General features: G+C 53.0%; 1 protein-coding gene across 1 annotated transcript in view; it reads left to right on the top strand.

Annotated features, from left to right (window-relative positions):
- Positions 1 to 6,781: 6,781 nt before the first annotated feature.
- JAG1 (jagged canonical Notch ligand 1) overlaps positions 6,782 to 15,763 on the top strand; it is an 80,419-nt gene continuing 71,437 nt past the window's right edge. Inside the window, exons 1-2 of the mRNA XM_060262249.1 lie at positions 6,782 to 6,863; positions 7,331 to 7,636. Of these exons, the coding sequence (XP_060118232.1) occupies positions 6,786 to 6,863; positions 7,331 to 7,636 (384 nt within the window). The 5' untranslated portion in view covers positions 6,782 to 6,785. The remainder of the gene's footprint in view (positions 6,864 to 7,330; positions 7,637 to 15,763) is intronic.

The following is a 15,763-nucleotide window of genomic DNA, read 5'->3' as shown; positions in this document are numbered from 1 at the left end:
GGTCTGGTGGGTGAGCGTTAAGGCTGGGTTAGTTTTTGCACAAGCCATGCCCCCCCCCGCCCCCGTCTGATTCGGGGAGCCAACCCGAGAGGTCTGGCGCGAGCTTGATTTGCTGGGCATAAGGAGCTGCCAACTGCAATGAAGTTATAATTACAAACAGCTTGAAAAGCTGCAGTGGCTGCTCGGCTGCGGGCAGGAAGGTGCCGGCAGAGACGGCTCTGGCTAAGTATTTTGCACATGACAACCTGATGCCGGATCAGGCATATTTAAGACCATCAGTTTCGTTTTAAAAAAAAAAAAATCCCAACAACAACATTGCAAAAGCCATCCCTTCTCCCACGACTGCAATGAAGAAAACAGACCAAGTCCTCTGAAGAAAGGCTGAAGGAGCTGGGGATGTTTCGCCTGGAGAGGAGGCGGCTGAGAGGTGATAGGATCACCATCTTCAAGTACTTGAAGGGCTGTCCTAGAGAGGATGGGGTGGAATTGTTTTCTGTGGCCCCGGAAGGTAGGACCAGAACCAAGGGGTTGAAATTAAATCAAGAATTTCCAGCTCAACATTAGGAAGAACTTCCTGTCCGTTAGAGCGATTCCTCAGTAGAACAGGCTTCCTCAGGAGGTGGTGGCTCTCCTTCCTGGGAAGTTCTTAAGCAGAGGCTAGATGGCCATCTGACAGCAATGGAGATCCTGTGAATTTAGGGGGAGGTGTTTGTGAGTTTCCAGTATTGTGCAGGGGGGTTGGACTAGATGACCCTGGAAGTCCTTTCCAACTCTATGATTCTAAGTCCTATGAAGAAAGGTTGAAGGAGCTGGGATGTTTAGCCTTGAGAGGCAGTGGCTGAGAGGTGATAGGATCACCATCTTCAAGTCCTTGAAGGGCTGTCCTATAAATGATGGGGTGGAATTGTGTTCTGTGGCCTTGGAAGGTGGGACCAGAACCAATGGGTTGAAATTAAATCAAGAGTTTCCAGCTCAACATTAGGAAGAACTTCCTGAGCGTTAGAGCGGTTCCTCAGTGGAACAGGCTTCCTCAAGAGTTGGTGGGCTCTCCTTCCTTGGAGGTTTTTAAAGAGTTGGATGGACATCTGACAACAATGAGGATCCTGTGAATTTAGGGGGAGGTATTTGGAGTTTCCTGCATTGTGAAGGGTTAGACTACATGACCCTGGAGGTCTCTTCCAACTCTGTGATTCTACGATTGTAATGAGTTCTGCATGTACACTCAGGAGCAAAACCTAGGCTAATTTCACACATGCTGGATAATGCACTGTGAATGTGTTGTGGAAGGGGGGGGGTGATGTAAGCTGCTTTGGGTCTCTAGAGGTGGAAGCAGGGTATAGCTATCTAAATACATACCTATATAAATAACAAATGCATTAAATAAAGCAGCCATCCCTGCATGTACACACACACACAAACTGAGGAGATACAGCCCCCAATGTGCTTGTTCCACCTCATCCGGGGTCTTCTGTCCCATCCGTAACATATTTCCTGGAATGAAGTTCTGAGAAACAGTCTCTGAAGCAGTTTAACCCAAGTTCCCAGCCAGCAAAGAAGAAATGTGAGTCTGAGAGGAGTGAACAGGCAGTTCCAATTAAAAACACACAATCCTCGTTCCAAATTATCACCCAGCCAAGCTCACCGCCAAGTTCACACGGATCAGCTTCTTAATAAGTTGGGGGCAGCTGCTCTGGAGTTAATTCCCACTGGGAGATTAGCTGCCTCAGGACTCCCCACACCTGTCCAGGGAGAGGCAAAATGTAGGAGAACACAATGAGGGGGAGAGGTCACTCTCTTGCCCAAGTGGATGCCCCTGGCTAACTGCTTAGGTCCTCATTTCGTCTTCCTTTGAAAGCCACCTTTCCAAAATCTCCCTTGTTCTTCCTATACACACATAGTTCTGCCAGCATCCTGGTCATATTACAAACACTGAGGTCAGTTTGCAGGGAAACTCTGGTGTGTGGAGAAGCCCCAAGGAGAAAGTAGGCCTTAAACAGGACCTCTTCTCCCCCACACAGATGAAGATTTTCCCCAATCATTTACTAGAACGCATCTCTTTTTCTCCTGTTCCGTGGGATCACCTTTGTTCATATGCAGGGCTAGCCCTGCCACTAGGCAAACTAGGTGACTGCCTAGGGCGCTGGCCTTTTGGGGATGCTGAATTGGGTGCCCCCCATGTGACTCAGTGATGTTATCAGTGTAGGGGGAGCACCGGAAGTTAGCCTTGCCTAGGGTGCCAGACAGTCTAGGGCTGCCCTGTTCACATGCATCCCCCCCCCTAGGGCTGTCAGGTCCCCCCCACGAGCCACTAGTGGGAGATAGGGGAGGGGATAGGATTCCCAGATCCAATTTGGAAAACTCCTGGAATTTGGGGATGTAGCCTGAAGAGGGCAGGGATCTCAGAGGGATACACTGCCACGGAGTCCACCTTCCAAAGCAACCATTTCCTCCAGGGGAACTGACCTTTGTAATCTGGAGATTATGAGCTGCAATTCCGGAGGATTCCCCAGTCCCAGCTGGTGGCTGGTACCCCTGAACCCTCCCCCCCCCCCCCATTCACTGGAAATATATCTTCTCATGCTCTGGAGGAGATGGTCAGGCAACAATCTGAAGGACACTTTCCTGGGAGTGAACTTTCTTGAATTATAAAACTAAGCATGAGTCCAATGGCACCTTAAGACCAACCAGTAGTGTGTGCAAAAAGGATCTAGTGGTCTTAGTGGACCATACGCTGAACATGAGTCAACAGTGTGATGCGGTGGCTAAAAAGGCAAATGCAGTTTGGGGTTGTATCAACAGAAGTGTAGTGTCCAGTTCATGTGAAGTGATGGTATCGTTTTACTCTGCTCTGGCAAGACCTCACCTGGAGTATTGTGTTTAGTTTTGGGGACCACATTTTAAGAAGGATATAGACAAGCTGGAACGGATCCAGAGGAGGGCGACAAAGGTGGTGAGGGGTCTGGAGACCAAGTCCTATGAGGAAAGGCTGAAGGAGCTGGGGATGTTTAGCCTGGAGAGGAGGCAGCTGAGAGGTGATAGGATCACCATCTTCAAGTACTTGAAGGGCTGTCATGTAGAGGATGGGGTGGAATTGTTTTCTGTGGCCCCAGAAGGTAAGACCAGAACCAATGGGTTGGAATTAAATCAAGCATTTCCTACTCAACATTAGGAAGAACTTCCTGACCCTTAGAGCGGTTCCTCAGTGGAACAGGCTTCCTCCTTGGGAGGTGGTGGGCTCTCCTTCCTTGGAGTTTTTAAACAGGGGCTAGATGGCCATCTGACAGCAGTGAGGATCCTGTGAATTTAGGGAGAGGTGTTTGTGAGTTTCCTGCATAACCCTGGAGGTCCCTTCCAACTCTAGGATTCCATGATTCTATAAACCACATTTAGTTCTGGGTATAAGCTTTCATGTGTGTGCACACAAGGGCTTATACCCAGAACTGAACTTGGATGATCTTAAAGATGCCACTGGACACAACCTTTGTTCTATTGCTTCCGACCAGCATGGCTACCCACCTGAAACTGGTTAATATGAGATTTACTTCTAAGTAGACCAAGAGGAAGCGGAGCTTGGATTTATACCCTGCCCTTTACTCGAAGTCTCAGAGCGGTTTACAATCTCCTTTCCTTCCTCTCCCCACAACAGACACCCTTGGGAGGCAGGCGGGGCTGAGAGAGAGAACTACTCTTGGGAGAACAGCTCTGCAAGAACTATGGCTGACCCAAGGCCGTGCCAGCAGCTGCAAGTGGAGGAGTGGGGAATCAAACCCGGTTCTCCCAGATAAGAGAGCTCTGGCTGACCCAAGGCCATTCCAGAAGCTGCAAGTGGAGGAGTGGGGAATCAAACCTGGTTCTCCCAGATAAGAGAGCTCTGGCTGACCCAAGGCCATTCCAGCAGCTGCAAGTGGAGGAGTGGGGAATCAAACCCGGTTCTCCCAGATAAGAGAGCTATGGCTGACCCAAGGCCATGCCAGCAGCTGCTAGTGGAGGAGGGGGGAATCAAACCTGGTTCTCCCAGATAAGAGAGCTCTGGCTGACCCAAGGCCATTCCAGCAGCTGCAAGTGGAGGAGTGGGGAATCAAACCCGGTTCTCCCAGACTAGAGTCTGCCCATCTAACCACTACACCAAACTGGCTCTCAGGTTATCCCCCCATCCATAAAACCTGAGGAGGGTTTGCATTTCTTTGCATCAAAGAACCTTAAATATATTGAACATATGAAGCTGTCTTATACTAAATCAGACACCCCTCAGTTCATCAAAGTCAGTATAGTCTACTCAGACTGGCAGTGGCTCTCCAGGGTCTCCAGCTGAGGTTTTTCACACCTACTTGCCTGGACCCCTTTAGTTGGAGATGCCGGGGATTGAACCTGGGACCTTCTGCTTACCAAGCAGGTGCTCTACCCCTGAGCCACCATCCCTCCCATATATATGAAACATATAAAGCTGCCTTATACTGAATCAGACCCTTGGTCCATCAAAGTCAGTATTGTCTCTTCAGGCTGGCAGCGGCTCTCCAGGGTCTCAAGCTGAGGTTTTTCACGCCTATTTACCTGGACCCTTTTTTTAGTTGGAGATGCCAGGGATTGAACCTGGGACCTTCTGCTTACCAAGCAGATGCTCTACCACTGAGCCACCGTCCCTCCCTACTATATTTGTTGGAATAATCCCTTTTGTGGATTAAAACCCACTTTGTCAGATGCATTGAAGTGCTGTCCCAAGGGCAGGCTCTATATGCATTGCACATGGGAAGAGAAAGAAACAGAAAACCAACCTGTTTCTACCTGTGGTGCAAAGGCCAAGAGCTACAGGAGGTCGGAGATGCTTAAACGCAAAGCGACACACCTGTGACTTCCAAGAAAGGTTTCTTTCCCCCTTGTGGTTTTGGGTGGAAGCCAATTTCTTTGGGGAAAGTTAATAACATTCTCTCTAGGATGGACAAATGCCAGGGTGGTTTTAAAAGAACTGTGCTTTTGATTTGCACACAACCGCTGCAGCCCATGTGTGCGCTCTCCCGGCATTCGGCCTCACCTGTTTTCCTGTTTAGGGTCACTTTTCACAATATTTACCATGCCATCCTAGGCAGATTTGCACTCCCCCCCTCCTTTCCACGGGTTTAGAGTGGAGGAGTTCTGCCCAGGGCTGCACCACCCGTGGCCCTCACAGTTCCCGCACCCCCTTTTCATTAGAGGCTGCCCCGTCTTGGTCGGGGGCTGCAGAAGCCCCACAGCCACCTCTCCCGGCTGGCTCCAAAGGCCTGTCCTGCACCAGCTGGAGGGAGAAACGCCTCTGGAACACAGCCCTCCTGATATCTCAGGGCTGCCAACTTTGGCTTGGGGAATTCCTGGAGATTTGGGGGTGGGATTTGGGGAGGGGCCTCCACAGGGTAAGGCGTCACCACTCTCCAAAGTTCCTCCAGGGGAACTGATTTTCCGTTGTCTGGAGATCGGTTGCAATTCCGGGAGATCTCCAGGCCCCACCTGGAGAGTGGCAATCCTCCCTACTGATAGGGCACTTGCCGCTCCAGCCACTGTATCACCCTACTGGGAGAGCCCGGTCGCGATACCCCACAAGAGGAGTCCCCGGGGGTCGCAAATCCCCCGAATTGGGGAAGCCGGGGCGGGGGGAGACCAGGCAGGACAGCCCTCAGCGGCATGAGTCGCGCGTGTCTGAACTGCACGTCGGAACCGCGCCCTTAGGCCGGCCAGCCAGCCGCTCTCCTCTCTGCTGCGCCCGCCCCCCCCCCCCTCCCCAGAAGCTGCTGGGCTTGTTGGTAACCCATTCTCGCTCCAGGTGGGCAGCCGGGCCGCTCTGAAGTAGCAGAAGCAATCCCGAGGCCGGGCAGGCACCTTTAAAGACCCGCCGAGGTCGATTCCGGGCCTGAGCGTTCCGTGGGCGCGCCCGCTCCTCCGCCTTCCTGCTCTCCAAAGTACCTGAAGCGGCGGGCCGACGCGCCGGAGCGCTCAAGACCCAGAATTGCGCGCGGTGCCTGGCCTTAAAGGCGCCCCCGGCCGGGCTGCAACTTTCCCCCTCCTTGCTCCTTCGTTGCGCCGGATCCCCCAGCCGCGCACTGTCTGGCACCTTAGCTGATAACGTCACGGAGTCACCCGAGGTCCCTACTTCTGCAACCCCAGAAGGCCGGCGCCCTAGACAGTCGCCTAGCGGCAGGGCCCGCCCGGCTGGGGAAAGCACCCGCCTCCTCCTCCTCCTCCTCCTCGTGGCCTCGCTGGGCCCGGCCCTCCCCGCTGCCATCCCAAGTCATGCATATTCATATGGCAACGCATGCGCCGCCCGCTCCTCCGCCTCCCGCCGTGGCCCTGGGCTGGCCGGCTGCAGCGGCAGTCAGTGTTGCGCGGGGCTGGCGGTGCGGGCGCGTCCCTCCGGGCCGGGCTGGTGGTGCGGGACTGCGGGTGCGCGCGCGCGCGGGGGTGCCCTCCCCCCGCGCCCTTGCCTCTGCTTGCCCCGGGCAGGGGGGTCGCGCTGTGTGCGCGTGGGGCGGTGGGTGGGGAGGGGGGCCATTGTGTGGCCGCGCCCGCAAGGTGGCCCGTGCGCCACCGCCGACGGAAGGAGCCGCAGAAGAAAAGAAAGGCGCCCGGGCGGCAGCAGCAGAAGACAAGGGAAGAAAAGAAGGGGGCGGGCGGCCGAGGCGGATAAAAGGCGGCCGGGGGCGGCTGGGGCGCCAGCGAGACGCCGCCCGGCGCAAGACGAAGGAGCGGCAGCGGCAGAAGCGCCCTCCTTGGCGGCTCCCCCCGTGCGCCCCGGGCAGGCAGGCAGGCAGGCAGGAGGCATGCTGCTCCCACGGACCCCGCAGCTGCCCGACTTCTCCCTGGGGCTCCTGCTGGCGCTCCTCTGCTGGCGGATCAAGGTACGTGGCTCGCCTGCCCCGCGGGAATCGCAGCCGGCGCCCCCGGGGGAGAGAAGAAGGGGCCACCCGCCGCAGCCGCTTGCGCTGGAGGTCTCCCCCCCACACACACACACCCCTCGGGCCGCCCTTCTTCCAGCCGCTCTCTGCCCCTAGCCCTGCCCTAGCGCAAGAAAGGGGGCCTTGCGCCTCTCCCAGCGCGCCCCAGTTGGGCTTTGGGGGACACGCGCCCGTCCCGTCCCGTGGGAAGGGCTGACTCGCCCGGTGCTTGGAGAGCGCGAGGGCCACCAGCTGGTTCCACACTGTGGGAAAGAAGGGTGTCGGCTGCGGGGGTGGCGGGCAGGAGAAAGGCTGCCTTCGCATCCCACGTGCGGGTGGGTCCCGCCGCTTTCTCCCCCTGGTGTTTGGAAGCGGTGCGCTAACGCTGGCCTTCGGCGGGGTGGGTGTGCGGGGTGTTTCCCACCGAGCAGGTGAGCCTCGCCTCGGGCCAGTTCGAGTTCGAGATCCTGTCCATGCAAAATGTCAACGGGGAGCTGCAGAGCGGCCACTGCTGCGACGGGACCCGCAACCCGGCCGACCGGCGCTGCACCCGGGACGAGTGCGACACTTATTTCAAAGTTTGCCTGAAGGAGTATCAGTTGCGGGTCTCCGCGGGGGGGCCCTGCAGCTTTGGAGCCGGAACTACCCCCGTCGTCGGAGGGAATACCTTCAGCTTGAAATACAGTCGGAATAACGAAAGGAACCGGATCGTGCTGCCTTTCAGCTTCGCCTGGCCGGTGAGTCCCCACGGAGTCTTCTGCCCGGGCGTGTGTGTGTGTGTGTGTGTGTTCCTTCCAGTGCAAGGGCGGGGGTGTTCTGTGCATGAGAGCTGGCAGTCTGGGGGTGTCCTTGGTGGACTTCTTGGCTTCCTCTCGTGTCAGCTGCCTGGGCTGAGGCTGGATGGAGAAAGGGCCGGTTCCAGGACGTCCTGCAGGGGACCTGTGGATCTGGCAGCTTGGTGCCAACCTCTTTTGCGGCTCCTGCGCCCTGCCCTAAGGTGTTGTTTGTTTGTGGAGGAGCAGCCCTGGCAGCGTGAGAAACCTAAATGGATTGGGCACACTGCTGGCGTGCGCGGGCAGGGCGCTCTCTAGGAGGCGGGTGTGTAAGCCCCTTGAGAATTAAAAGGTCACAAGTTCATGATGTCTATTTTTTATTCTTCCCAATTAGTTCGCATGCCCGGGCGAAGGGGGAGGGAGGAGTGGCGTGTGCCAAGGTCCCTTGGCAAAACTGTCGCTTGCCAGGAAAGGGAATGGGAGGGGGGCACTGCCCAAGGGGCACCCGTGCCTGGTCTGGGGAAGTGAACGCACTTTGTGCTTCCCAAGCTCTGGATGGTTAGAGGAGGAGGAGGCTTAACGTTTGACCGTCTTTCCGCATGCGCCAGATGTGGACGCACAGCTGCACCGCATCCTCGTTCAGAAGAGAGCTGGGGTTGCAAGATCAGGCCCCCTTGGCACAAGCCAAGGACCTGAAAGTTGCGGGGGTGGGGTGTGTGACATTGTTGACGGGGTTGAGTATGTCCTGGGGGGGGGGTTTCCTTGGAGATGGTCTTCGGATGGATCCTGCCTCCACAAGTGCATAGAACTCTTCATAAGTGCCATAATGCTGCTGACTTCCGTGGAGAAAAGTGACCGGGCAGCCGGCGCTCCATGCAGTTTTACTTCTGGCCGCATCAGGGCATGAATGGGCGCTGCCGCGCCTCCTCTTACTCGCCAGAGACCCAGGTTCTGAGTGTGGAGAAGCGAAGCTTTGGGAAAAGGAGATGAGGTGGAGGGCCTTCTCCCCCTCTGCCCCCCCCTCCCTGTGTTCATTTGTTTGTTGAGAAAGATGCTGTAGTGTGCCTGCCTTAGAAGCTTGGGACCGCAAGATGTGATTTTCTTATTGGCTCTTTTCCTCTGAACAGAGACCGCAGAGGAGCGGGTGGGAGGGGTCTTGAAATCCCACCCCACCCCTTGCCTTGCCTTCTCCGGCTCAGCGCTGGAAAACTCAGCCACGTGTTCCGGCACTGCCTCCTGTCTGCCGGGATAGCAAATATCAGCTTGTGATCCTTTGGCCTTATTTTTCTTCTCTTGGCCTTCTCCCCCCCCCCCCCCTTCCCTTCCCTTCTCTCTCTCTTTTTTTAAAAGGGTGAAACCGAGTGCACATATTTAAAGAGACGGCATTACAAAGTATAATAGCCAAGTTCACAAAAGTGTTCCCTGTTTGGAACTGTAAGCCCTGCGATTGGTTTAGCTGGAAAGAGATAAAAACTGCTATCAGATAGGCCATCAAAGGCCAAGGGGCTGTTACGGGTTGTTGTTGTTGTCGTCATCGTCATCACAGGCAGGTTCTCTTAGACCAGGGGTGGCCAACGATAGCTCTCCAGATGTTTTTTGGCTTACAACTCCCATCTACCCCAGCCAGCATGGCCAATGGCTGGGGCGGATGGGAGTTGTAGGCAAAAAACATCCGTAGAGCTACCATTGGCCACCCCTGTCGTAGAGCATTCATGTTCTTTATTTGAATGTAGTCAGAAAGAGCCAAGGGCCAGGAGTACCTTAAAGATGAACACAGTTTGTGGCAGGAAAGGCGCTTTCGGGAGTCGCTTCTCACTTCAGGTCTACCTCCTGTGAATGATTTGGGTGGCTGATCGATTCCGGTGGGTTGGTTTGAAGCAGCAGAACAAAGAAACCACTGGACTTCGTGGTGCGATTGCTATGAGTGGGTTCCCCCCCCCCCTTCTTCTACTAGAGTGTTGTGCCTTTGAGTTCTTGGGGAAGGCAGTGGCAAACCACCCTGTAACAAAGAAGTCTGCCAAGAAAACGTCACGATGTGATGTCACCCCATGGGTCGGCGATGACTCGGTGCTTGCACAGGGGACTCCCTTTACCTTTTTAGCAACTTGAACAAGGTCACCGATTCAGTGGCCTTGTGCTTGATCATAGATGAAGCTGCCTTCTACTGAATCAGACCTCCCTTGGTCCATCAAAGTCTCCGCAGACTGGCAGTGGCTCTCCAGTGTCTCAAGCAAAGACGTCTTTCACATTACCTGCTGCCTGGTCCTTTTTTTTTTTAAACTGGAGATGCCAGGGATTGAACCTGGGACCTTCTGCATGCCAAGCAGAGGCTCTTCCACTGAGCCATAGTCCCTCCCCTGGGAGAAAGCCACATTGTAGAGGAGGCTTCCCTAGGAGTAAGTCTGCAGGAGGATTGGGCTTGCGTGAGCCTCTTGTCTCTCTGAGCTGGTCACAAGGTAGCCTAAGGTGAGCCGTCGGTTCCCCCAGGTAACCCGAGGCATGCCCAAGCGCCGTTGTCTAGAAGATTGCTAGAAGATCTCCATTGCTTTTGAGCCAGTGAAACATTCAATTGTTGTGGCAGGGCAAAACTGTGAAGGAAAGGCCTACTCTAAGCAGTCTTCAGTCGGCAAAACATTCCTTCGAGGAATCTGAGTCCAGTAAGTCTGGGTGTGGACGCTAGTCGCTCTTTCCGCAGGGCTATAAAGTGCCCTGAGGGTATTTTTCTTTTCCCTGTTGCCAAAATAGCCTGGCCAGATACAATATTCTCAATTTTTTCCCTTGTTTTTTTTTTTTTTTTGGTTGAGTGGGTACTTCCCACCTTCTTTCAAGGCCCTGACGCCACCTCTCAGTGTGGCGTTCCTGTGAGCCTGCCCTGGAGCTGTGGAGCCACTGATGTGCCTCTCCCGCGGCCCTTCCGCGCTCTCCCGCGGCCCTTCCGCACTTCAGAATCGCTTCAGCGGCCTTTTGTAGGAGGGCGCCAGGCCTTGCTCTCTCCTCCGTTCTTGCCTTGCAGCAAAACAGCCCAGTAAAAGTTAAACAGGCCGTGTTCAAATCCCACACTTCGCTCTGCTGGTGCACAACTGGCAGTTCATAACAAAAAGACACACACCCAGTCATCCCGTCTCTGTCTTCTGTGAGTGAGACAAAGCCCCCCGTCCCCAGACTAGAATGGGCCCAGTTTTTAGAACAATCCTGTGTCTTCTATCTTTCCCCCAAAGTGTTCCAGCGTGCATGCTGCCAAAAATAATTTTCAACAACGACATGGAAGCACACACTGATGCTTTATGAGCCACCACTACCCCCCACCCCCCATCCAAAAGTTCTGCACTGATTCCAGATTCCAACTTTTTTTCCTCTTCAAAGCAAGCACACTTGGATTTGAAGTTTGGCTTTAATCTCTCTTGCCCTGCCTGGGTATCGATGCAAGCCCTCATGAGTAATGGTGGCCGCTGCGGCTGTAAATTTCCTTTTAAGAGACTGGAGGTTTGAATCGGTTGCTAGGAGACGGGACAGCGAAGCAGCGTGGAGGGAAAGGAAAGGAAAGGAGCCGTCCAGAAGACCTGCACCTGCAACCACAACAATGCAGGGGCAACACAAATGCAGTGGCATTATTGGGAAAGCAGGACTGGCTCGTGAGATTTTGAGCATTCTGTTCTGCAGGGTACTGCCCCACCCCCTTAACCGAAGGAATCCACTGCTCTGATGTCTGTTCCGATACGCCCCTGTTCCCTGCTGCAGTGCGAAGGGATTGCTCTTGGATCCCTTTTGATTCTTCGAGGTGCTTTCCAGAGTCGCTGTGGGTGTCTGCATGAGACTCGCATCAGCTGTCTTTAAGCCTTACTTTCTATAATTCCTAATGGATGGAGAACATCTGATGCTTTCCATGTGCACACAATGCTTTCTGAGCACACTCGTAAGATGCGAATGTGATTTTGGGCCCCAATATTTTGCTCAGGATTCGGATACGTTTTGTTTAAGCTTGCAAAAGCCGCCTTGGTGGGCCTCTTCTGTGAATAGAAATAAATGGAAGTTATGAGTTACCAATGGCATTTGCCTACTAAGCATCTGAGGATGTGCTAATGCATCTCCGCCATTGTTCCGCAAACTGCAAAATGTTCACCTTTAGGATTTACTTAGCCTAGGAAAGCAGTAGAAGGTACCCATCTTTTAGCTAACCCTATTTCATTTTGGGAAGGCTTTTCTCGGAAGGTCTGCTGTTGAGGAAACCCGAAATCTTGCTGAGTTATGCTGGATGTTTCTTTGGAGACAGTCTTTCCAAAAGCCTTTTGTCTGATCTATCAAAAGGCCTGACCTGTGCGGGTGTGGGGGGTGCATTAGATTATCATTGAGCCTGTCAACGTTCTCCCCATTCAGAATTTGGAAGAGTGGTCATTCAGCTTAAATAACTTTTGAAAGTGAAATTTGTGGTCACCCGTTCGGAATTAATGGTGATGAGAAATCCTGCATCCAGCTTTAAAAAAAAAAAGAAAGAAAGAAAAGAGGAGGAGTAAATCGTGGGAAAGAATAGTGTGGAATGTGAAAATACTAATGGCATTTTTAATGAGGCAGAATCTACAGTGGAGCAGATAATTGTTTATATTAAGTGTTGACACGTAACCAGCTCTCCCGGTGTTGGATTTCAGTTCATTGGGAGAGGTTTGTAATCCGGAGGAGAGAGCATATGTTTAAATTTGGCTGCAATCGTATTTTTGCACTCCTTGCCATTAGCTTGTTGGGAAAAGCACAAATCTTTCAGCTGGCACCGCTTCTCCTTCCGCCCCCTCAAACCCTTCTTTACAGATTGATCCTGTGTAGAGTTAAGCGCATCTGAAGCGTGTTGGCGTCAGAGGGCCGAGTCCCCCTTAACTCTGTGCAGAAAGTTGGGAGTTCATCCAACCCTTACTCGGTGTCTTATAAGAAGACTGCCACCCAATGGCTTGCTTAGAACCAATTCCAGTGTGATGGCCTTCCATGAGAGCCAGTTTGGTGTAGTGGTTAAGTGTGCGGACTCTTATCTGGGAGAACCAGGTTTGATTCGCCATTTCTCCACTTGCAGCTGCTGGAATGGCCTTGGATCAGCCATAGATCTTGTAGGAGTTGTCGTTGAAAGGGCAGCTGCTGTGAGAGCCCTCTCAGCCCCACCCACTTCACAGGGTGTCTGTTGTGGGGGGAGAAGATATAGGAGATTGTAAGCCACTCTGGGTCTCTGACTTCTCTCTGACTTCTCTCTGGCTTCTCTCTGACCCAGAGAGAAAGGCGGGGTATAAATCTACGGTGGTCTTCTCCTTCTTCATGAGAATGTGGTGTTGGGTCAGACTAGAAGGCTGTCCATTTCAGGCGTTTTATTCTTGAACTGACATCGGAATTTCATGGTCTTATTCTGGAGTAGCGAAAAGTGTTGCATGTGGATGAAAAGCATAGATTGCCAGTTTTGCTAGAAGGACCCGTTGTTTAGGGCACGTGATTTCAATTGGGGGTAAGCTAGACGGATGCAACGTCAAGTCTTAGTTGGCTTATGGTGATCTGAGTGGTTCACCATTGCCTGTTGCCTCTGCATCACGACTCCGCTATTCCTTGGAGTTCTCCTGTCCAGATGCTGCTAGCCAGAGGTGACCCTGCTTAGTTTCCGAGATCCTATGAGATCTCCCATCCAAGTGACCGATGCGGGGAGAGAGACTGAGATGCCCTGAAGTAGAATACAACACATTTGTTATACATCAGGGGTGGCCAGACTTGCTCAACATAAGAGCCACATAGAATAAATGACCAATGTCTGAGAGCCACAAGACAAGAACATCAAATGTCTGAGAGCTGCAAGACAAGAAAGTCAGATATTTGAGGGAGGGAGGAAAGAATAGATGGGGAGGAAGGGGGGAGGGAGAGGGGGAAAGAGAGCAACTTTAAATGCCTTCTCCAGGCTGCCAGCCAACAGGGCAATGGGGGCTTCAGGAGCCACACAATATGTGTGAAAGAGCCACATGTGGCTCCTGAGCTACAGTTTGGCCGCCCCTGTTATACATGGACATGTGATTATAGCAGTCCATTGGATGGGGGTCCTTGATGAGGGGTGGAAAACTTTCCAAAATACATTTTCCCATAGAAAACACCCCCACCCCTTCCCATTAGTGTAGTCTACAGTAGCCAGGGCTGCTACGCTGCAAATGAGTCTAGTTAAGAGTGTTTAAATCCGGGATAGAAGAAGATGACATTGGATTTATATTCCGCCCTCCACTCAGAGTGACTCACAATCTCCTTTATCTCCCTCCCCCACAACAGACACCCTGTGAGGTGGGTGGGGCTGAGAGGGCTCTCACAGCAACTGCCCTTTCAAGGACAACCTCTGCCAGAGCTATGGCTGACCCAAGGCCATTCCAGCAGCTGCAAGTGGAGGAGTGGAGTGGAGCAACACACATATATCGGCTACCGTGTGACACAGAGTATTGGAATGGATGGGCCATTGGCCTGATCCAACATGGCTTCTCTTATGTTCTTATGTGACACAGAGTGTTGGACTGGATGGGCCATTGGCCTGATCCAACATGGCTTCTCTTATGTTCTTATGTGACACAGAGTGTTGGACTGGATGGGCCATTGGCCTGATCCAACATGGCTTCTCTTATGTTCTTAGTGGGGAATCAAACCCGGTTCCCCCAGATAAGAGTCTGCACACTTAACCACTACACCAAACTGGCTCTCAAGGAAGCTTTAGTGAATTTCGCTAACCTTATTTAAATAGTTACCTTTTTAAAAAATAAATCCAGCTGTCCCATAGAAAAGCCATATCTCTGAACAGGGCGTCCCCTACCATCTTAGCCCTCTTTTTTTCCAAAAGTAGTAAATGAATAAGAATGGCGATTCCTCGTGTTCAGGCTTGCTAAAAGCAACCCTGGTTCTCCCTCTCTCCCCGCCCCCCCCCCTTTTTTGTGCTTGGCTGACTGGCAGGCATTCCATCTATTAACCTTGTCACCCTGTTGTAACTGGCGCATTTAATTATCAAAGCCCTGCTTTGAGCAGGTAGGGAGGCTAAACGCTGAGAATAGTGGGGTAATCTTCTTGGCGAAGCAGGCTTTGCACTGACCATTGACATTCCGGCCTGCTCTTTGCGATCCCTCTTAGAGAGTTTTCTTTTCTTTCTTTTTTGGGGGGGTGGGAGTTGGATTAAGCTTCCTCCAGCCAAGATCAGTTTGGGAAAATGTGCTTTAAACGAAAGAGATGCTCCAGTTTCTCTTTTTTTTTTTCTCTTTCTGCGCTTTTGTTTGCTCAAAGCCCTCCAGTTTGGTCACTGGGGAAAATTGCTGTCCGGCCACCCAGACGGAGGCGGTGGTGGCGAATGTTACCCCACAACAATGGTGTGCCCATAACTGACAGCAGGGAGGATTACCCGACATAATGAAGCCCTATCCAAGAATAATGCGCGTGCAGGGCAAGCTACAGGAAACAGCCGTAGACTCAGCATAGTTTGGCTCCCGGACAAGCCAGGCCCCTGGCTGCAGACAATGACCACTTCAGCGAGGCCTCACAATGGCACTGGCTTAGAGGTGGGGCTACAGAGGCGGGTAAGTGGCCTCCCCTCTCTGTCGGTGTTGGAGGGGGCGAGTTGTCTTGCGGGGTTCACTTGGGGTTCACTTGCGAGTTTCCCTCTTGCTGGGAAGAGAGGTCGATGCTTCCCTACCACAGGGAAGCACAAAGATAACTGCAGATTTATACCCCACCTTTCTCTCTGAATCAGAGACTCAGAGCGGCTTATAATCTCCTATATCTTCTCCCCCCACAGCAGACACTCTGTGCGGTTGGTGGGGCTGGGAGAGGTCTTCCGGAAGCTGCCCTTTCAAGGACAACTCTTGCAAGAACTCTGAGGTGGAAAGAAAGCAACTTTAACTTTAAATGCCTTCTCCAGGCTGCCAGCCAACAGGGCAATGGGGGTTTCAAGAGCCACACAATATGTGTGAAAGAGCCACATGTGGCTCCTGAGCCACAGTTTGGCCGCCCTTGTTATACATGGACATGTGCTTAAAGCAGTCCATTGGCTGGGGTCCTTGATGAGGGGACCACTCCAGCACCTGCAAGTGGAGGAGTGGGGAATCCAACCCG

Source organism: Heteronotia binoei, chromosome 1 (genome assembly GCF_032191835.1).
Source record: "Heteronotia binoei isolate CCM8104 ecotype False Entrance Well chromosome 1, APGP_CSIRO_Hbin_v1, whole genome shotgun sequence".
Taxonomy (NCBI): Eukaryota; Metazoa; Chordata; class Lepidosauria; order Squamata; family Gekkonidae; genus Heteronotia; species Heteronotia binoei.
Note: the sequence above shows the minus strand (reverse complement) of the source record. Positions and strands in the feature narration are given on the sequence as shown.